At 42.9% G+C, this 23055-nt stretch overlaps 4 protein-coding genes across 6 annotated transcripts; 2 read left to right on the top strand and 2 right to left on the bottom strand.

Moving 5' to 3' along the window:
- The first annotated feature begins 3695 nt into the window (after positions 1-3695).
- LOC122621794 (ichor) lies at positions 3696-5486 on the top strand. The gene has a single exon (XM_043799771.1). The coding sequence runs from the start codon at positions 3696-3698 to the stop codon at positions 5484-5486; it is 1791 nt and encodes a 596-aa protein (XP_043655706.1).
- A 7312-nt stretch (positions 5487-12798) lies between these two features.
- LOC122618783 (beta-catenin-like protein 1) lies at positions 12799-14794 on the top strand. The gene is made up of 4 exons (XM_043795342.1): positions 12799-12874; positions 12932-14365; positions 14419-14614; positions 14675-14794. The coding sequence occupies exons 1-4, from the start codon at positions 12845-12847 to the stop codon at positions 14758-14760; spliced, it is 1746 nt and encodes a 581-aa protein (XP_043651277.1). The 5' UTR covers positions 12799-12844; the 3' UTR covers positions 14761-14794.
- On the bottom strand, positions 14792-19205 carry LOC122618784 (succinate--CoA ligase [ADP-forming] subunit beta, mitochondrial). 3 transcript variants are annotated; one of them, XM_043795343.1, is made up of 10 exons: positions 19151-19205; positions 19014-19088; positions 18068-18171; positions 17185-17337; positions 16957-17119; positions 16629-16896; positions 16502-16504; positions 15979-16403; positions 15749-15918; positions 14792-15153 (listed from the first exon to the last, which is right to left on the bottom strand). In XM_043795343.1, exons 2-10 carry the CDS (start codon positions 19080-19082, stop codon positions 14994-14996), a joined length of 1515 nt encoding a protein of 504 aa, XP_043651278.1. In that variant the 5' UTR covers positions 19083-19088; positions 19151-19205; the 3' UTR covers positions 14792-14993. The 3 variants fall into 3 exon arrangements, with proteins under 3 accessions (XP_043651278.1, XP_043651281.1, XP_043651279.1); XM_043795346.1 differs by lacking the exon at positions 16502-16504 and having other exon boundaries at positions 19151-19204; XM_043795344.1 differs by lacking the exon at positions 19151-19205 and having other exon boundaries at positions 19014-19150.
- Positions 19206-19484: 279 nt separating this feature from the next.
- LOC122618782 (maternal effect protein oskar) lies at positions 19485-22818 on the bottom strand. The gene is made up of 4 exons (XM_043795341.1): positions 22200-22818; positions 21528-21957; positions 20666-21430; positions 19485-20606 (listed from the first exon to the last, which is right to left on the bottom strand). The coding sequence occupies exons 1-4, from the start codon at positions 22789-22791 to the stop codon at positions 20504-20506; spliced, it is 1890 nt and encodes a 629-aa protein (XP_043651276.1). The 5' UTR covers positions 22792-22818; the 3' UTR covers positions 19485-20503.
- Positions 22819-23055: the final 237 nt, after the last annotated feature.

Genomic DNA, 23055 nt, shown 5'->3' with positions numbered 1-23055 from the left:
AATAATTTTTCATTCGCTTTTTCCAGCGATCCGCCTTGCGGCAGCCCCGCGGAAAACACCAATGCCGACCTGATTTTTCTTTTCATTTTCGGGTCCCTAGTGGGGAGGGGGGCAGGAGGGTGGAAAGTGTTTGCAGCTTGACTTTGGCCAAAACGTTTTGACCTTTGACGCCGCATCGGGTTCGAACATTTAAACGGAAGTTGATTGCCGCCAAAGGTTAAGACCAATTTCCGTTCGAGTTTTCTAGGAAACGTTAAGAACTCAATTTCCATCTGATCAGCAGCTGTTGTTCGGTTCGTCGTGTTGTTGATGCAGTTTAGAGTTCATTTCGCTGGTCAATTGCTTGGGTCAGACATTTAGTTGCCTGTTAGATCGTTAAGTAAGTTATTTTTTTGTCTTCGACCCGAGATAGTTGGCCGATCAATTGTCCAGGGAATTTGTGAAGGGATTTTGCTGGCTTATCTGTGGCTATTGTAAAATATATTGGATTAGCAGATCGTTTAGCTAATGGTGGATAGTTTCCCAATTCATTCTGAATGATTATTAATTTTTCATTCTTTAATGTTAATCGCATTACTTTGTATGGTAACTCTATTTTGTTTGCTATCTATACTAATTTAAAGTTCGTGTCTTAAGTCTTTTGTTTCAGTTAGTTATTTGCTCTCCATAAACTAAAGTTTACTCTAAAGACAGTGTCATCTCTTTTCACATGCGTTTTATCTAATTTATTAAGAAACAATTTAAAAGATAGCTGTCAGTTATAATTAAGCCATTGCCCGAAATCTAACCCCAGCGTCATCAACACATTAAACGGGATATAAAAAACAGCTGAGAGGTCATAAAATCACTCGGCTGTCAAAAATTCGCACTAATTCGTTCGGAATAACCGTTAAAGGTTTTCAGCCCGGTTGACTGACATAGCAGTAATTATAATGCCCCCACAGCCGATCTCTGTCCGTCCACCTGGCTGACATTGTCCATTGTGGAGGCTTCTGACCATTTACAAGCTCAAATTACAATAGGGGCCCATTGTGCGGCGCGCCCCCGCAAATCGTGTCATGGTGTTGGGGTCTTCCAAGTGGGTGTGTGTGTGTGAGTGTGCGTGTGTGGGAGACGGTGGGCATTCAAATGCAAACGGACCAGCACAACACCGTTACAATGTGGCTCATTAAAAGCAAAATGCTCATGTAGCAGCCACAATAAAACGCCGGCCAAACAAAAATGTGTAAAATCTGACGCGCAGTCAAACAATAACAATAGGAGACTCTGATTCAGATTCAGAATACGGCATCTGAATCGGAATGGGAATGGGAATGAGTGGCGTTTTTGTTTGCCATAAAATATTTCACGCCAATTTCAATACCCGCGACTCACTCAGGCTTTTAGCGCCCCCAAAGTACACTAGAACATTTGAGATTAGTTTCAATGTTTCAATTGGTTTCATTAATCAGGAATCAGTTTTCAAAGTCTTAAGTTTAAATTATTTGGCAAGTAAACCCAAATAGATTTAATATATTTTAATTTTTTTAATAGATTTTATTAGTTTCAAAAAACAATTTAGAAATGTTGTTACATTTTCTAAAAATTTGAATATATTTTCAGAGAAATTGATAAGTAATACTACGTGAGTGCAATATTTTATTCTGAGTGTACTCGCTTGCAATCTAAAATTCAAAAAATCAAAGACGAGCTTAAAGAAACAACAACGAAAATCCCCCGAAACTGTGCCAACAAAAAGTTGGTAATGAGAATGAGCGTGAGCATCCAAAAACTCCACAATTATTACAATGCCAGAGCGAGAGAGGGAGTTCCAAGAGAGAGAGAGAGAGCGAGAGATAGAGAGGGGGGAGACAACGAAGCCGGGCTTCGGCAAATGCCGTTCGGGTTTTGCCGATCGCGGAAGTATGTCAGCAGGTCTCTTCTTCTCGTCTCTCGGGTAACGGTAGTTTTTTCTGCCGCTCCTCTGCCGCCACGCTTAGCTGCGCCTGCTTAGCTGGCTTGACGCCGACGCCGATGCCGACGCCGACTAAGCCGCTGTTGTTGTTGCTTCTTCTTCGCCTTCTTCTTCTTTCCGCATGCTAGCTGAACTGGCAACATGTTGCTGTAGATCCGGCAATATGGGGCTATAAATGTTGCCAGCGCCAACCTGTTGAAAGCGAAATTTTCTCTTTGCAGCTGGACAGTGTCTAGCTTTGATTTCTGTCTCTTCTTCGCCCTCGTCTTCTTCTTTCGTGGCCAAGCCTCGAAATCAAGTTAACTGTTTATGCACAAAAGGCGGTGGACTGATAGAGAGGGAGAGAAAAAGAAAGAGGGGGGTGTTGCTGCTTTACCGTTTCTTTCATTTCATTTCGTTTTGTGTTCCAACTAGTTAACCAAATGAACTTATACACTTAAAAAAAAAAGCTTAAAATCTTAAAACTTGATATTATTTAAAATAAATAAATGTTACTTTATTGAGTTTCACTGTAGTATTTATTAATAAATATGTAATTTGATATTTATATGTATTTAAACATTCTTTTATTTTACCATCGTATTCATGCAGCAGTACATTATTTCCTTACTTAAAATTTTTTCAGTGTATTTAATTGTTGATGGCCAGTGTGGGCCGACTTTGCTTCTTCTTCTCGTAGTTTTTTGGGTCTACACCTGTGTGTTTTTGTAGTGCTTACGTTGTCGGTCTTTTATATGATGTCGCACCGTTGAAGAACTTCCACTTGGGTTCCAGTTCCAATCAAGCGTGCACCATCGCAATACAAATATCGAATACGATCGCACATTCGTAGCCAAATGCGTTCTCTTTCCCACTCGGCATGGCCATCTCACTCGCTCGCCACCAATTTATATGCTAATTTAACTGATTATTAATGTTTTGACCCAAATACCGGTTGGAAATTATTATTGGCCGATTCTGGTATCGATTTTCGTTTCTTCTTCGATTTTCGTTTCCTATGCATCCCATGTGACTGCCGCTTCTTTCAGTTTCTTCAGTTTACGGACATTAAGGCTTATCGAATGTCTTAACTTAATCTCTATTTGGCTGGAAGAGTGGCGGGAGTGGGAAAGCCCCGTGGAAAGATATATTTTTGGTCAACGGGCGGGCCCGACTTTTGTTTAATATTTTCATATTAAAGAATCATTAGTGCGGGCTATCAGTGGGTCGGGATCGATGGGTCAGGTTGTCAGCAAGTGCAGGGCGGTGGGGTGAGTCGGAAAGAACCTGATATTAATTATACAGAGGTGGGGTCAGCGCAGTGGAAAGCTAGTATGAGCTTAATTACTATCCAAGATTATTCTTTGTCTTGAAGAAATTTGGTAGATGTTTTATCTAAGAATGGATCAGCGGGCCAAGCTTAATTTTGATGAATGAAGTTCCACTTGAAATGATAGTCAGTGGAATTGGGGATACAACTGCAATTAAGTCTATGCTTGGTATAATGGGTTCTTTAAAAGTTAATGCTTAATTTTTGATATTTAGCATCGTTATGATTTGTAAGCCGAATAACTTATTTCCTAACTCTTTCTTATAAATCAAAAATTTATACCAGAGATTGCATCTTAGCCTATACAGATTTTAAATATTGAATTCTTTTTCTAACTTTTTTTCCAGTTAAAACTTGGCCCTTGGATAGCGTAGGATCTGATAACCCTCGGATCGCCGGAAGATTCGCCTCGATCGCCTGGGTCCACTGACAATGAAGTTTTGCAGCATGAACGGCCCAAGTGAATCGGAAGTTGAGAGCCTGCTGATGAGTCCGTGCTGGGGACCGCCCCAGTCCTCCGCCCAGGATCAGTATCTGCTCGATGGGCACAAGCTGTTGCTGGAGCACGACCTGGACTCCCTGCCCAGCGATGCGGACCAGAAGAACTCGCTGGACGTGCTGGACAATCTGCTGCTGAACGGTTCGTCGCTGAATGCGCTGTCGGATCTGAAGCCACTGCCGCCCTTCACAGGCTACACGGGCCACCTGTCCATCAATGGGATCTCCGGCCACCACTACCATGCCATTGCCCAGAGGCTGCCGGATGAGAGCAATAACAACTACATGCAGAGTGCCTATCACCCGCAGAACCAATCGAATCCCACATCCACCACGCAATCGAACGGGGGCAGCAATAGCAACTCCAACAACTCCAATGAGCACAACATTGTATCCTCCTCCACCTGCTTACCAGAAAGTGTACTCAGCGGGAGCGGCGGCGGAGGTGGTGGCAACGATGCCTGCCTGGCGGACGTGAAGCTCTTCGCCGATAGTCAACTAGATTCTAAGCTTTACTCCGTGGCCGATAGCTGTGTGATGAACGGATCCGGTTCGGGATCCGCAGCTAATGGCAATGGAGCCGGTCCCAGCATAGCCACATTAACGCCCATCGACCAGGTGGCCGATTCCCTGCACAATTCCGGCGTCCGCATCTACAAGGATCTGACCGAGTATGTGGACATGAACTCCATTGATGATATTGCCGCCATCATTGGTTCCGCCATTGCGGACACCACGGTGCCCAATCAACTGGACAAGGATGACAACAATGACACGCGGGATAGCTGGATGGATCTGGATGCCTGGATCGACGGCAATTGCATACAGCAGGAGTCGGCCAAGGTGCTCGTATCGCAGCAGGATTCCCTGGGTGACTTTATCCTGCCACACAGTCCACTGCCCATGCATGCCAGCAGTTCCACGCTCCAGAGTTTACTGAGCCACGGCTACATGCCCCTGCTGCAGAATCGCCTCCAGAATGGCCCGCCAAACGGCAATTCCTCGGGCGGCGGCGGCGGCGGAGGAGGAGGAGGAGCGAATCAAGGAGCGGGGATCAAGGGAGATCCACAGGCGCCCACATCTACCTCGTACTGCAATGAACTGGCGGCGGCCACCAGCAGCAGTTGCAGTCCACCCGGTTCGGTGGTCAGCACCACGGACAATCCCAATGGTCTGATGATCAATCCGCGCTACTTGAGTAATCCGACCAACAATCAGGCGACGGGGAATCTCCACCAGCAGGGTGGCTACTCCATGCAAGCATCGGGCCTCTCCCTCAAGGACAATGGCCTGTGCTCGCCGGATCTCCTCGGTAACTATCCGCATACGACAACGGCCAGCACGACGGGCTCGGAGATGCGAACTGGAGCGCCCAAGGCCAAGAGATCCCGATCCCAGAAGAAGTCCAACCAGCAACAGCAGCAACAGCAACAACAGCAGCAGCAGGGGGAGGGCGGCGGAGCAGCCACCACGCCCCAAATGAGCGCCATCTCGCCCAGCGGCTTCAGTGCCAGCGATCTGAGTGGCCTGCTCGGCAAGGAGAAGCCCGTGCACAGGTGCAGCATCTGCAACCGGGGCTTCCTCAACAAGTCCAACATCAAGGTGCACTTACGCACCCACACGGGCGAGAAGCCCTTCCGGTGCGACGTCTGCGCCAAGGCCTTTCGCCAGAAGGCGCACCTGCTCAAACATCAACAGATACACAAGAGAATTGGGCGTGACTGACGCTCCTCCACGAGCTTTATGTTATAGCCGAACAACCAGTAGCATCTCCCAGGGAGAAATTCCATTCCCAGCGCAGAAAAATAAGATCACACACTGATTTGGCGATACCGGAATCGGTATAAATCCAGCTTTTCAGAAGCAACACAATGACATTCTCAAATGTTTGACATTGTGGACTTTTTGAAAAGTGCATTATACCTACCAAAATCGCCAAATTTTAAGAAGGAAAAATGCTAGAAAACTTTGTAGATCTAGAAACAATAAGGTCGGGTTTCAAAAGTGGGATTTAAAAACTCTTGAAAATGTGCCTAAGTTTATATACATACTATGCAGCTTTTCAAGTGATTTCAAATCACTAAAAGCCTTAAAAATTGTTTTCAAGTGATATGAAAATTCTTGTTATTTAGTGAAATATACTCTTATATTTTTCTGTCATTTGGTTTCTCCAAGGATCCAAATAGTCTGTTGAATGGTTTCTCCCTGCGTTCTCTGTGTGTGTGTGTGTGAGTCAGTGCTGGGCCAGGATAATGTCCGAGGATCGTTCAGAACTCGGAGATTTCCAGTCTATATATTAGTGGTATATATAGAGCAACACTTAATGGGCCACGCAGTGACATACACACACCTTTTGATATTCGTTGTTGTTGGTTGCTTTTGATCTCTTCGCCTATTCGTAGTTAGTGAATATTACAAATTAGAAAAAGAAACAAATGCTTAGATCAATGTCGTTTAAACACATTTTAAATTAAAACATTAAGAAGTATAAAGCTAAATTTATTTAAAAATTAGTATTTTGATAGGCACTTTAATATTTTCGTTCAGTTCAGCCTTTGCCCATTTGAAATTCGAATAGCCAACTTTTGACAGGTTAGCTTGACATCAACCTACTACCTCTAATCAAGAAAAAAGAACACGTTTTAGGAGATTGATAAAATTTAGTTAGGTAGCTCCAGAGATAGCGAAAATCCCAAGAGACCACAAGCAATGTAAGAACAACGAAGCGTCCAATTGTCATTCTGCAACTGTTGTTCTGTTTTGATGCAGGGACGCGAACTTCGAGCAACCGAGGTCCTGGCACAGGTAAATCATATTTAATAACAATCTAGACAATAATACCAATTAAGGAGGGTGATTGAGCGGAAGTTGTATAAAGTTCTGAATGTTGTCTGTACCTCATCATGTTGAAAACTGAAAAAGTGTCGCATACAAATTACATTTTAGATTAACACTAATCCAGCAGAAGCAATAACAATTTTAAATTAAATTATTCTTAAAATGTACAAACCAATGGAAAATCGTTCTTTATAAACATGTATAGGTCTAAGAATCTGTAGCGGGCTTGGCAAAATATTATTCATAATAATCAATTTGCGAAATATGCGAACGTTAATGGAGAAAAATCTAAACCGAAATCGATGGAAATGATGCAAATCGTTTTAGCAATGTACTCAAGTAATAAACTCGATTTAATTTAGCCAATATCGTAATGCGTTGTTAATTTGTTTTTTAAAAAGTTTGTTGCTAAAGTTTTAACGTTAATCTTAAACTTAAATTATATTCGATATACCCGAAATTATTTATACTTAATCCTTGGACACACTCAGCACCCGAATAGAAATCCAACAATTGAGAAGCAACCCTAAAATAGTTTAATTATAATTTATATGTATGTATAATTTCTATAAACAAAAGACAATATTAATTGTGTTATTTTAGTTATCGTGCAATTTTATTTATTTTTACAAAAGCAAACTTGAATTTTGTTCAACACATTTCGATTTGTAAATATTTATTTCGTAACTATAATGCCTAATATTTAATTAATTATATTTAAATAAATTCAAATGTCATTCAAAATGTGCAAAACAAACTAAGCCTACGAATCACCGAAGTGTTTTTATTTATATATATATACTTTTGAGCTTCCGCGGACCACATGTCGTATGCGTAATGTATGGAAATTTCAGCATTAGATGGAATCTCAAAGGTAAGCGAATGACATTTGGGTGTTGCCCCATTGCTTATGCCCCACACGGCCCACGGAGCCGCTTTTAAGGTCCCATTACCAACCTGACGGCGTAGCATTGAGGCACGTTCGGCCACAAAAGTAAAGAAAAAAGGCATAAAATGGAGTAGTAGCCACACAAATATGCGAGCAGCCAAGTCAAGTTGCGATCAAGAAACCAAGAAACCAAGAAACGCAGAAACCAAACCATACCAAACTAAACCGAACCAGCCAGTCGGGCAGAATCATTATATTGACCACAAAGAAAGCCAGCCAAAGAAGAAAGAGCCAAAGAAAGAGCCGAAGTGGCGAAGAAATGAAGCCCACACGGTTGTAGGGGATATACAATACGAGTGTACGTATGTCGGTATGGATATATATACATATATAGTATACCTCACAGCTACGAGTACGACTACAGAAAAAGCTAAAGATACAGATACATTTACGAAGACGGAGCCGGAGAATGCCATGCATACTGTGCCACTGACCCAATTTCCAGACTCGTTTCCACACAGAACCGCAGCGGATTTGAAATGTTAAAATACTAAGATACTTTGCTCTTTCACCGCAGCCCGTCTGGAGGTACACACCGATATATACCCACATATATATATATATATATACTATACATTGTGTGTGTGTGTGTATGCGAAGTGGGGTCTCCAGTTCGCATCCGCATTTCTATGCCGCCGACTCCGAGTGCGACTTTGACTTTAGCTGCGAGGAGAGACCTCATCTTGTGGCGCGCCTGCTTGTGCTTCTTCTGCTTGATGTATCTGTAACTCGTTTCTGTATCTTGCGCCTTGTATCTGTGGCACTTAAATTTATGCAACATCATGGCTGCTGCTGTTGCTGTTGCTGTTGCTCTTCTGTTGCCTTTGCTGCGGCTTCGTTTTGTTCTAATCAAACTGTGCTACGTGTTGCGACGCGCCGCCTGTCATGGGTTAAGCTTTTGTTACTTTGTTATACAGGCACTGAGAAAAAATCCATCAGCTCTTATTTTAGATATTTTACTGCAAGTTATTTCTCTGCCTATTTAAAGCTCACTACTTTTCAGATTTTGGCAAAAAAGTCACTAAACGAAGTAATTTTAAATGCATTAGAAACCAAAAAGACAAACTTCTGTGGAATTTCAGATATCTGGTGTCTTCTCCATTTTTAAGCTATCTTTATGTCAATTAAAAGTAATTTTCCACTCTCATCTCAAAGTTTTCGGCCACTTAATTGCATTCAGCTAACAATGTGGCTAAGCATGACCCAGATTAAGGTGTCGGCGTAGATAACACGAACGATGGGGGAATCCTAAGATTGAAGTGCCCAAGATTGCGATGCCTAAGCAGACATTTAGGTTGGCTTAAGCAGCATGGAAGTCTATGATTGATGGCGATGGAGAGTGAAGAAGATGCCCCACAGAATGACTAGGACTAGATGTATTAGGGAAATTTCAAAATGATTGTGAACAAGTTTTAGGATAGTCTGAAGGGAATGCTACACAGCTCATTGCTCGATTATCTGCCAATAAGATGGTCACGAAAACCATGTGGCAAATGATCAGCCAGATTTAACTCGACCTTTCCCAGAAAACGGCGACCAGCAATTGCAACTTCAGTCTGCAAGTTGCTTCGCTTTATTTTTGGCACATGCAGTAGCAAATGCAACAGAAAACTCTGTTTATTCCCCCTCGAACTCTCCAGTTCCTTCGCTGAATCACTTCTCCTCTTGACAGACAATCAGGCTAGCTGGTGCTTATATACTCTTCGAAGGGGTGTACAAACTATTGGAAGTTTTTCGTTATTATAGTATTAATAAATACTCTTTTATTTTTATTACACTTTTGATATACTGCTGAAGCATGTGGTCTTTTTCACTAATCAAAATCAATTTAATTGTATTTAAATATATTTTAGTTAAAAGGAGTTTTGGATATAGTAATATTGATTGTTTTTGCTCTGTAATTTTATTAGGTTATGCTAAATAAATAAAATTTCATATATTTTTCTTGCTTTGCGATAGGCAAAGGTTAAGTAAACAGGCTTTTGTTTTTTGAGCAAAGTATCAAATCGGGCGGCGGTCGTTTAGACCATCGTGTCGAGTCGCCGTCGCATATTCATATTGTCCAGTAGTTGCAAGTAGCTAGTTGCTGTTGCTGTTGTTGCTGCTGCTGTTGTTGCTGACTTGTTGTTTTGTGCTGTGGCGCAGTTAAAGACACAATGACCTTGGGTGAAAGTTGCTCTCCATTTCTATTTTGTATGTGTGTGTGTGTGTGTGTGTGTGTATTGTTGTTTGTTTGTTATTTTTTGTGTTTCGTGGCCCATTCGATGGGGTTGTTGCTGTTACTGTTGCTGTTGCTGTCGCCTCTGCCATGCCATTTTTTACACACATACATATTGTTATTTCTAACGATTTTGCCTTATTTGCTCTTGTCGCGCCCCGACTTCTTCCCTTTTTGTTTACGGCCATGATTTGTGTGTGCTTGGCTTTATTTCCCCCCCTCCCCCCTCCCTCTTCCGCCCGTTGTTGTTGCTATTAGTTTTGATTACTTTTGCTCTTGATTGAGACTTTGATTGATGCAAGGTGGACGGACGGGCGAGGGTGGTAGTGGGGGTGGGGGATGGGGCAGGAAGCAGCAGAGCTGCAAAGCAGAACGGAAATGGATCGCGTGCCGGAAGTGGAGGAGCTGAAGATCCATACATGGACTTGTTTGGCTTGAAATTTCGCAATTTTCATAATTTATGCACTCGCTCATTTTCGGCAATTAAAAAATGTAATTCATAACCGAAGTGCAACTTTTGATTTTGCAAGAAACGCTGCACTTATTCACGCCTCGCCGATCCGCTGACCAAGATTCTAACGAGAATAAATCATGTCTGTAATAACACTATAATCAATTATTAATATTTAAGTGTTGTTCTGGTTTTATTATTTGTTCTTTTTTTCTTCTTATTTTTTTGTTCTCCTTGCAGCTCGGCAGAAAACTTTAATTAGCAGCAAAAGCAAACAGTGCACAACGAAAATCTTATGAAATACGCAATTAAACTTGATTATTGTTACGATCCAAAAATGTAGAAGGCTATTAGCTCTGAAATTATTGTAACAAGATCAAAGGCAAGCATACACCGGATACAAATTTATAAGGGAAATGGTTTAAATCAGTTTACCAAACGAGGTGCCCAAAAAGCACTTTACAGAACTTAGTGCATATTTCTAGTCACAGGGAAAGTCTTTCAGCTCGAAGAGAAATATTTCACCATTTATTCCGTTTCGTTGTCAAGTTCGTGTTGCATTTTAATGGCACACACGATGGATGGCCTAAAACTGGTTGAGAACGGTTCAAGCCAAAAAATCCAAAACAGACGCGACGCGACTGCAATTAATTTACAATGCACAACGGCAACAACTACAGCAACAACAACATGAGTAGACGGCGCGTGATCTATGCGATCAATGGTCAGTGGGGTTCCGAGTTGGGGTTGCTTGGGGGGGCCAGCGGGAGGGGGGCTCCATTTCAACCGACTGGCCAACGACAAGTGACCCCATTTTTATTGGAACCTCTAAACGTGCGTTGTTGCTGCCGCGGCCGCTTGTTCTACTTTGAAATTTCACTTTTCAAATCCCAGCTCGTGTGTGAGTAGATGCGGGCAAGCGGGCAAAAAACAAAAATAAAATAATTAATAAGAAAAACATAAAAAACGTGCGAGCATGCGTGAGTTCAAAGTAATTTCTTGGCAAGTTCGCTGCCTAAGTCTTTTGAATGGAGTGCAGTGCCAGGCAGCATACGATGTACAATAATACCAAATTGTGCAGCATCAGAGGAGGCCAGGCACAACACAATAATGCCGCACGAAATATGCTGGGGCATAGTCCCCAAGAGGCAGCCACATCCAATCCATCCACAGCCACATCCACAGCAACCAATGCAGCCAGAGAGCAAGAGCAAGGCAACAACATTGACGATTTAACCTCAAACTTCAAAGTGTCACTGTCATGGCCCTTTTTACTACTCCGCCGTCGAGCCGCAGCAACAAAAACAGCAACCAAGCCATCCGTCGTCTTCGTGGTAGTCGCCATAACCTGTTGGCAATTCAGTTTATGACTTTTTTGCCCGGCACCGTGTGGCCATCACGCATAAACTTCAACCAAAGCAGAAGCAATTGTAATATGTTTTGTAATAAATATTTGTTACAACTGTAAAGAAAAATCATTTATTTAATTTTAGAAATATTTACAATTACAAACAATTATAGCTTTATTAATATAATATGCATGGTGATTTAAAAATCTCGACTTTATAAATAAATTTCCCATTTTAAAAGCTCTTTAAGAACGCTGCTTTCTCTAAGGTTTTGGCCCACTGTTCGGGCTCACGTATTGCCACCAAAAGTGGGTCAGCATGAACCAAGCCAGAAAAAAGTATAAAAAAAGCGGCAGCAGCCACAGCAACCATACTAATACCAATACCACTACCATTGGCAACTGCAAAGGCAGCAACAACAACACCAAATCCCGCTGACGAACTGACTTGAAAAGAAGACTGGCTCGAAGAAAGCACACACACCAGTGCACACTCACTCGCACAGACAAACACACACACACACCCATGGAGCCGAACAACTTGTTGAATTGCCAGAGCTTAAAGCAGTTGTAAATTTATTTTTGGGGCTTGGCCTTTAGGAATTTATGTAAACTCGTCGTCATAGTAGCAGGCGCAGGGCTAAAGCAGCCGAAAACCCCTTTTTTGGGAGGCTGGGTGGGCATGGTCTGAGGCGCAAGAAATAGTTTATGGACGCAAGTAGGCACAACTATTATTAAATTTCATATAAGTATTATTAACTATTTAAAAAGATAATGGGCTATAATTTGTATTTTAAAATTTAAAAATAAACACTTTTAGAATTATTATTTATGCAGCAGAAAATATATTTGTAACTTTTGTAATGATATTATTTGTAATTATTTGCATTGCTTAATTTTCGCCTAATTCTATTTAAATTTAAAGAGCACAAATATCAAAAAGCTTTATTTTCTTGTGACTCGAAATTTAAAACATGCAAGATCTAAATTTAATATTGCACTATCTACTCTCAGTAAGTAAAATTAATATAAGACGAAGCATAAACTTTCTAAAAAATGTTAATCGGAATTATGAATTAATTTATAGTTGAATATGCATAAAACAAAATGCAAATGACACCGTGTAAGGGTTAAAGGGCAGGTGTCTCCGCTAAGTCATGCTTATCACGGTTCTGCACCTATTTCGGTGCACTCACATTCACGTGTGGCTCACTTTCGATAGTATCGCTTGGGAATCGTCGCACGTGCCAGCACTAATTGTTTTTTAAGGCCCGCAAAAATGGACATCGGCGAACTGCTGGCGTTTAAGGTAAATATATAGATGATACCAATAGTATTCACGCATCTGGACCATTGCAAACTGTAGCCGGAACAGACGCCAAAGCGTCCGCACGAGGACGAGGACGACGACTTCGATTTGGAGAGCTCGCACGGAAAACGGGGCGGTGGCGATGAGAAAATCAAACGCATGCGGCGCATCGCCGAAGCAAAGGAGTCGGCACACTATGGCAAGCAAAGTGGAGGCTCCACCGGTGCCAGCGGCACCTCCGCCTTCGAATTCGACCCAGAACTGACGGAGGAGGAGCGCCTGAACATCCTGAAGTACGTGGAGAACGAGGAGGCCGATGGCGATGTGCTGGATGAGCAGAGTCTCAAAAAACTGATACTGGTGTTCGAGAAACGTAACTTGAAGAACCAGGAGATGCGCATCAAGTTCGCCGACAGTGCCGAGAAGTTCATGGACTCGGAGGTGGAGCTGCACACGGTAATCCAGGAGCTGAAGGGCGTGGCCACGGTGCCCGATCTGTATCCAATCCTCGTGGAACTGCACGGCTTGCACAGCTTGCTGGAACTGCTGGCACATCAGAACACAGACATAGCCGTGGCCGTTGTGGATCTACTGCAGGAAGTGACCGATGTTGATATCCTGGGCGAAAGTCAAGAGGGCGCCGAATCCCTGATAGAAGCCCTGAGGAAAGAGCAAATCTGTGCGCTGCTTGTCCAGAATCTGGAGCGACTGAACGAACAGGTTAAGGAGGAAGCCGATGGCGTGCATAATACCCTGGCCATAGTGGAGAACCTCACCGAAATCGATTCGGAATTCGTTAAGGAAGCCGCTGAACAGGGACTACTCGCCTGGCTGCTGAAACGCCTGCGCGGCAAGTCGCCCTTCGATCCCAACAAATTGTACTGCAGCGAGATACTTTCCATACTTATACAAACGGAGAATGAGAACCGATTACTGCTGGGCTCGCTGGATGGAGTGGATGTGCTGCTCCAACAGCTGGCTGTCTACAAAAGACACGATCCCGCCAGCAACGAGGAGCAGGAGTACATGCAGAACCTCTTCAATTGCCTTTGTTCGGCCTTGATGGCCCGCGAGAATCGCGATCGTTTCCTCAGCGGCGAGGGTCTGCAGCTGATGAACCTAATGCTGCGCGAGAAGAAAATGTCCAGAAATGGATCGCTTAAGGTGTTGGATCATGCCATGGCCGGCCAGGATGGCAGAGACAACTGCAACAAGTTTGTCGAGATCCTCGGCCTGCGCACCATTTTCCCACTCTTCATGAAGACGCCCAAGCGCAACAAGCAGCGTCTGATCTCCGCCGATGAGCACGAGGAGCATGTGACCTCCGTGATTGCGTCGATGCTGCGAAACTGCAAGGGCACACACCGCCAGCGAATGTTGGCCAAGTTCATCGAGAACGATCACGAGAAGGTGGATCGCCTGCTGGAGCTGCACCTCAAGTATCTGGCCAAGGTGGAGGCCATCGACAAAGAGATCGATCAGCAGGCTAAGGTAAGGAGTGAAGCTTTATTTGTAATTCAAAACTAATCAATATCATAACGCAGGATCCCAGCATTGACGAAGACGAGGAGGCGGAGAATAACTATATAAAACGACTGACTGGCGGTCTGTTCACGCTGCAGCGCATCGACTACATCCTGCTGGAGGTCAGTGCCACTGGCGATACCGTCAAGCAGCGTGTTCTGCAGATACTTAACTTGCGCGGCGCATCCATGAAGACCATTCGCAGCATCATGAGGGGTATAACACAAGTAGAATGCCCAATGAAAATCATATATTAAATGCCAAATTCATTCACAGAATACGCTGGCAACCTGGGCGATGGAGACACCGACTGGCGGGAACAGGAGCAGACCCACATATTATCTCTAGTCGATCGTTTCTAAGGCTCCACACACAATAAACAAAACATAACAATTACGAAAATCTTTAAAAATGTAGTGGGAATAATTTGGTCAGAAATTTACATCTGAAATTTGAGAGTATAAACTTGAACAATGAAACTTGTGTGGCAAGTTTGGATTTGGAATTTAAACAATGGCTTCCTTCTCATTGATGGTTCAACTTTTAAACACATCCGGCTCGATCCTACATTGTTTATTTCAAAACTTGTATCCCTCTATTTTTTCTTGTCAGACGATTCTTTCTTTGCGCAAATGTCTTTCTTTTCTTCCTTTTTCTTTTCCTCTTTCTTTGTGCAATCAGATTTCTTGTCATCTTTCTTTTCTGTCTTCTTGCTGTCCGCCTTTTTCTGATCTTTCTTGCAATCGCCCTTACCCCTAAGGTGCAGTGATTAAAGTTAGTAAGAAACTATTTCAAAGTCAACTAAAAGGTTTAAAGCAGAGTTTGAATAACGTAAAAGGCGGGTTCGGTTTAAGATTGTTTGGTGTTTTAATTTAAAGCAAACTAAATAGCATAATACACAAGATGATGGATCTGCTTTGGAAGCAGTGTCGCATTTCAATAAATAAAATTTAAATGAATTTTTTGCAAAAATCACAATTAAAACGTATTTTCATTTCCATTTTCTATTATTCACGTGCAATTATTGTTGACTAAGATACAATATAGAAATTGTTTAGGTGCAAAGAGAACACTCAACTTGCTCGATTATTCGAATTATCTATGACATATCCTTAGGACTTTAAACAGCTTTAAACTTAACATTTTTGCAAAATGAATTCATCAATTGTTCGACCGATCGTTACGAATACATAATGCTCTAACTACGAACCGATGGCATAGTTTCATTGAGTAGTTTACGTGTGGCTAGAGTAAATGTTAGGTTTTGGTTCTACTTTGTTGTCGACTTTCATTTGTGTCTGCGTGTGCTTATGAGTGTTGACTTAGCCGGTAACTGATGGAGCTATCTACTTTTGGGCATCGGGAATCTCGAAGTTCACATCCATCTTCATTTCGCGGGCCAGTTTGACGATTTGCGCCAAGTGCACAGCCAGATCAGCAGCCTTGTCCAGATCATCGCGGGCCAGAATCTTAAGTCCAGATGTGCGAATCAGTTCGCGGGCCTCCTTGACTTTAGTTCCCTGCAAGGCAAACAGTATTATAACTCATAAACTCCGATAAATGTATTCTTCAAAACTCACCTGAAGACGCACAACCACGGGCATGTTTAGATTCAGATCCTTGGTGGCGGAAATGATACCCTCGGCAATGACATCACATCGCATAATACCACCGAAGATGTTGACCAGAATGCAAAGCACCTTCGGGTCGGAAGTGATAATCTTAAAGGCGGCCTTGACAGCCTCGGCAGTAGCACCACCACCGACATCCAGGAAATTGGCCGGTTCGCCGCCGTACAACTTAATGATATCCATGGTGGCCATGGCCAGACCGGCGCCGTTCACCATGCAGCCGATGGTGCCGTCCAGGGCAATGTAGTTCAGATTGTACTTGGCAGCCTCGACTTCCTTGGGATCTTCCTGGGTCCAATCGCGGAGCGCAAACAGCTCCTTCTGACGGAACTCGGCGTTGTCATCGAAACGCAGCTTGGCATCCAATGCGAAGACTACGGAAAAGCATTGTTTATAATCATTAAAAATGGTTTAAACATAGTTAGATAAATGAGCAGGGTTAATAAGCTTGACATGGGTGAAATATACTTACAGCCTGGACAGAAAACATGAAATCCAGTACAATGACATTCACAAATGAGTTAATTGGTTAGGATGAGACAGACATTAGAATTAGACCACAACACATCTGTGAGGAGAATATATATAACCAAACTTACAGCCGGACATGGCATCCTCGGCATAGGGGTTGATCTCAACCAGGAGGGCATCCTTCTTGACGAACAGGTCATACAGATTCAACAGCATCTGGACATGTGTGTCCTCGCCATCACCACCCAGACCAACCTTCTTGACGATCTTCTCGGCCTGTTCACTGGTCAAACCAGTGCCAATATCGATGGGTTCGTACAGAATGGCATCGGGACTGCTGGCAGCCACCTCCTCAATATCAACACCACCCTCCTTGGAGGCGATCAGTACGGGACCCTGGAAATTCAATGGTCTTTTATAACTTCACAGGATTAAATAAATGGTTATAGGACTCACGTTAAAGGCACGCTCCATCATCACGGCGAAGTAGAACTCACGACGGGGGAACTTCCGCTCGGCCACCATCACCTTCTTGCAGATACGACCGGCTGCTCCTGTCTGCTTGGTGACCAGAAGCTGGTCGATCATCTTGCTGGAAAGTTCCTCAGCGGTCTGGGGACTACAGAATAAGATTGGTTGTTATGTATGTTTTACTATAGATATTAGAGATATATCACAACTTACTCGTAGACCACACGCACACCTCCCTTCAGGCCATTCTTGAAGGTTCCCTTGCCTCGTCCTCCGGCCAAAACTTGAGCCTTCAGCACCAGGTTATCGGTCTTCAGCTTGGTGGCAATATCGTTGGCCTCCTTGCCGTTCTTGGCAACAGCGAAACTGCAAAAGTAATGAATCACTTAGTACGGGAAATAATTTCGGAGGCTCTCTTTACGATGCCCCTGAATAATTGTTGATAGGAACATTTCACGTAAATTCTGTTATCAGTAGACCCACAAAGGTTACAAAGTGAGACAAGGTTATTCGGTCATTCCAGAGATGACAAGCCCACATTTAGAAAATTAAACAGTCGCGTGATTATACCTGTATAATCGAAAAAGCCACTCGTATCTATTGGTACAATCAATCAAAATTTAACAAACAATATTAAAGTATTTCGAGATTATTGCACCTTTACAATACATATTGTTATACGTTTTCTACAGGTATATTTACCATTAGAATATATGGTTTTAAACCGATACCGAACATTTAGCTTTTGTAATTATGATAAGACGTAAACTAATGCCGACAATCTTTCCGCTTCCATATTTTAAAAACCCACGTCACTGACCCTTGTCACTTTGAGCCGTTCAACGTGTGGCATAGTATAAAACTTGTTATCACCCTTATCATCGGCGGCTGCGTTTCTCTGGTTTGTTTACCCCGTGTCGGCTACTCAATGCAAATTATTAAGTTCATACAAAGTCCAAAACGAACACACCAACCAAAGAAACAGTCGACGCAGCCACAACGCGGCACTTTCATTGAACTTTGGACCGCGACTTTGACGCAAATTGTTACTTGTTTGCGTTTGCCCGCGATTTAGATTTCGATTGGGTTTACTCACCGAGGTGTTGGGATCTTGGCCTCATTCAGGAGACTGTATGAAACGTGTTCCTGGACATTGAGGTTCCTCAGCTGCTGGACGGCGATGGGAGCCAGGCCAAGAATCTGAAAAGGTCGAAATTTTTGAATGTTAGTATGCGGTAATTATAAGCTAATTAAAGATGACATGTTGCATTTATAAAATGAGTATTTTTCTTTCATTTGCTTAGATTCTTTGGAAATACAAATACTTTTTTAAAGTTAATAAAAACACTATCTTATAATCTTAAAAATGAAACCTTAATTCCAGTCACGAGGTCATTGCCAAGCAAAAATTAAACATAAAGAAAACTGGTTCGCGGTGATTCATCCGAAAAAAACATAAACAAAAAAAAGAGGAAAAGAGACGAAATCTGGGTTAAGAGCAAGTTCGTCCGGCTAACGGCGTTTCCCGGCGATAACCAAAACTAATTCACAGATTAAGAATTTAATTAGAGGGCCTGGCGACAAAGGCAACAGCTGCAACAACAACAACCACAGACGATAAGCAACAGTTGTCAGCCGCTCATTGATAAAAAAAAAAAACAAACTAAATTAAGTAGGGGAATAAATGGGGCTTTCAAGGTCCCCTCACACACACACACACATGCGTACGAAAAGCGCAGAGTTGCGTCACACTGATACAATCAAAAAGTCAGGTGTCTTTGCCGATCGTGACTCTCTTTAATCTCACATTCTCCCCGTTTCTCTGGCGAATTATTTAGTTAACAATTTACTGTGAACTTAAATTAGCGCGATAGTTGAAGACTTTTTTTTTACCGATAAACGATCGTGCATATCGCATGTGTGAGTAAGAGAGAGAGAGAGGGAGAGCGTAGGGGTTCACATCTCTCTTTTCGCCTTATTATGTAAAGCAACGGATTTTTGCATTTTTACACACAAATATGACCACTAATTGGCAAACTCACTTTTTTCACGGCCGCTGGCCTCACGGTTTCGATTAGGGGGCCGCCAGTTCGTGCCAAGAATGAAGCCATTTTGTTCTGAAATCGATTGGAAACGTACGTTTAGTGATTTGAAAGCGAATTTTGACGTTACTGCTTACATTTCAAGATTTTTTTGCCGTCGCCTGCTGATGGAGGTGGTACTGCTTCGATAGCATGGACTTTTTTATGCTTTTACAATCGAAAAAGCCGAAAAACTATCGCAAACTCAACAGCAGGTGGGAAACTGTGATGGATTAGCAATGACTAAAACCAATTTGGCGGGAACTTTTGAAATAGCATGGGAAGTAAATTGGCTTTCATCTAACGTTTTTTCATAATATGCTGTGTTTTATAATCTTTTACATTTTTTTATTTTAGATAATTATTTATTTATTGCAAAACTTCCTCCGTTAGTTTCCAATAACTTGTAATTTGTGTTAAAACAAAAAGTCGTAGTTTTCCCTTTGATTTATTATTTTTTCATTTTTTTTTGGATTTTACATTGCAGCTTGTTATAGGACAAAAAAAACGTGATCACCATCAATACATACAATTAACATACATTCAAGACAATAAATAAGTTTATAAATAGTAGATAGCTATCTAGAAGACTTTAAAGTAGAGCTGTAAGTTACAACAGAATTCTACACTGTGCTACAAACAAGCGCTTAGTGCGCACATCCGGTGGCGTGTCTGTAGCAAAGTGTAAGCATTTTATAAACTTTTTTGCGAACGGAAACAGGAAGACGAAAATCGCGCAAATGCTTCACTTGAATTTGCTTGAGCACATTAATAATAAATCAGCCGCGGCGTTGATTCTGTGCAAGCGAATTTTCCAAGTAAAGCAAGTGCATTTTCATTACGGCCAAAATGCAGCATGGCTCATATGTATACGGACCACGCCCACTCCGCCCTCAAACTCAAGTTGGAAGTGGCAGGTTGCGATACAGGAGCATGACGCATTTTGGCCCACAAAAAATATATAGAACAAAAACAGTTTATAAGCATTGCAATGATTTGCATTTAAATTCCATTTCGCATTGTAATCTGTGTGAAAGCAGATCTCAAGGCAAAATGGTTTTGGGAAAAGCGGAAAAGTTTGAGGAAAAGTTTTCAGCTGCTTGCACTTATTTTGCATTTGATTATTTTACACAGCTTTTGGGACAGCAACAAAAAGTGTGCAGAAAATCAATTTCATTGGCAAAATAAATCACAGGCAACGAAAAATTAGAGGAGTTAAAAACTAACAAAGAACACAAAACACACGGTAATATACAATAATGGACTAGGACAAGCGCACGAACATATAAACGAAGACAGGGGACATACATATAAAACATATTAAAACTAAGCGAATTCCGTAAAAGCGTAGCGATCCATCAGCGTAAATGGTAAAATCATCAAAATTCCCAATGGTTGGTTCTGGAGCCAGCCCAGTCAAAATGTGTGTATATCTTGATTAAGAACCCAACTTAATACTCCAGACTCGTTTCAATTACTTGCAGCACACGCTGCCGACCGATTTTGTTCCAGAACAGATACGGTTCCTTGGAACCGCTGACTTGGCGTGGTGAACTGCGAAATGGCACAAATTGTAAATTGTTATGAGGTACTTATATGACATACAGTCTTACCTCTGAAAACAATCAAATCGCACAACACCCCGTTCGTTAATCAGGCAGGAGTGTATGTCGATGACCCTTAGGTGGCAGCATTCGCTTCGGATAAACTTGTTGAATCGGTGAATCTTGTCACACAAAACCTTATCGTGGCAATAGTTGGCCAGCGGTGCCAGATTTGTGAGGATCGGCACAAATCGCATATTGTGCATCTCCTTGATCAGCAGCCGAAAGTCGTGTTCGATCTGAACCAAAGGCTTGCCCCGCATAATGTCCACCGATCCGATATTGACGATGATCTGCGTACCCTCCGGTAATTGCACTCGTTTCAAACGATTACGTGCGCCATTGATCGTCAGTCCGGATACACAAAGTCCTGACTGAAGGACTCGCTCGTGCCGTCTAAATCGGCATTTAAGCTCCATTCGGGCGAGATATAGCATAAAATCATCGCCCATAAGCGGAAAGTCCAGCAGATAGGCATCGTAATCGGAGTTAATCGTCAGCAGAGAATCGCTGTAGGTTCCACTGGTTAAAATCGTGGGCGTGGGCGTCATTTCGTGGCGTCTCTTCATTACGTTCATATCGTTGAATGGATGCACAAAGATGCCCAAGTGGCGGTTTTCAGTCGTCTGTTGTGTTTTCTGGTCTTGGGTTCTGCAGCTTGGCTGATGCCCAGGTGCATCCAAATGGATTCGTTCCTCCGGGGCATCGCTGTAGATGTTGATGGGTACTGGCATTTTGGGCGCATTTACGCTGGATTGCTGGTAGAAGTTGTTGCTAGAAATTTAGTAAAATGAAAAGTACTCAGAAGTAGTAAAGTTATCCTAAATTCATATATCACTATATCAGACAGATAAACTTCTTCAGCACTTACAGATGCTTCCAATTATCCTGGTAGCACCAGTTCGACTCCGCCGCCTCATTGGCCATTTGGTGCAGCGAAGCCGGTCTGGTGGCACTCTCCTTAGTCTGCTCATCCGTAAGCTTGGGCACGGTGTTCAGGTTGTCGTTCAGCTGGGACAGAGCCCTCCGCTTGAAGGGGTTCTTCCAGTAGCGTGGTGGTGCCCGGGGCATGTTCTCCACGGATGGAGCTCCGCTGCTGTAGTCGCTGGTGCTGGTGCCGGGGCGCTGCTTCTGGTTGAGAACCATGTCCAGGAGGTGACGGTTCTTCAGGTTCGCCTTTAGGTTGAAGATCCGCTTCCCGGACTCGCTGCACTCGGCGGTCACATTGGGAATGGTCAGCAGGAAGTCCGTCACGTTGTCGTGCAGTGGAAATGTATTGCCCGTCAGTTTTCGATATTCACCTGGAAGATTTCGGTTATAGAATTTATTAAAGGGTATAAAGAAAACAGACAAATTTCAAAATGCATTCCATAACACGTGTTTAATTAAGCATTAAATTGAAAATATTTTAAATTTTGTAATTCCAGTTTCATAACTCATTTAGAGAAAGTTCTAGAGTACTTTATGAAGTAGGAACTTCTGGAAAGAGTTTTCCAAGAGAAAAGCTCTTAAAGCGTGCTTGAGAAAACACAAAGCTACTCACTCTTGATGTTCGATATCGTGATTCCATTCTGGGCGTGGCTCAGCAATATGGCGCGCACCTCGGTATCTATATCGGGATAATCCTCGCGCACGCCTATATAGTTGCTCTCGATGATGGTCATGTTGCTCCGGTGGCTCTCGCTTTTCCGCCTCCTGAAGCTATAGCTGCTGTTGTTGCTGTTGCTGTAGGTGATTTCCCTGGTGGAAATCTGGGTGGATGAGAAGAGTCTGGCTACGATTCGCAACTGCTGGCTGCTCTGCCGGCTGGTGGTGGTGAGCTCATGGACCAATGGCACCTTCCACAACTCCGGCGATTCGGTTTTTCGCGCCGATTTGAAGATCCTCTGAAAGCGTTCACCGCAGGCGGCGAAATCGGCCTTTACGAAGATCTTGTAGAGGCGGCTGGTGGAGCGCTTGCGAAAGGAACCGGATGCCTGGAGTTTTTCGCGCAATGCCTGGAGTTTTTCGCGCAACTGCTGGAAACACGTGGTCACCCGCTTTTTCACGGACTTAAGATAATAGGTTTTGGCGGAAGTATTGGTGCTGGTATGACTGATCGGTTTGCTGGGGAATTCACTTGTGACTGCGGCCATCGCTTGGTGGAAAGTGATCCAATATATTCCTGGCTGCCTCGCCATCTCTTTGCACTTCTCCATTCATCTGGATTTTGGAGACTTTTGGAGACTTACGGGGGTTTTCGTACTGGAAGGCGAAAGAGCAGGTGCAGCAGAAGTAACGGTGCTTGCAGTTTGCAGAGATAATGTTTCCAGATCAAAAGAACGGGCGAAAATACATTAGGGTGGTATAACCAAAAAGGTAGCAAAAATAAAAAAAAAACAGAAGCTCAAACTATTACT

This window comes from Drosophila teissieri, chromosome 3R (assembly GCF_016746235.2).
Source record: "Drosophila teissieri strain GT53w chromosome 3R, Prin_Dtei_1.1, whole genome shotgun sequence".
NCBI lineage: Eukaryota > Metazoa > Arthropoda > Insecta > Diptera > Drosophilidae > Drosophila > Drosophila teissieri.
Note: the sequence above shows the minus strand (reverse complement) of the source record. Positions and strands in the feature narration are given on the sequence as shown.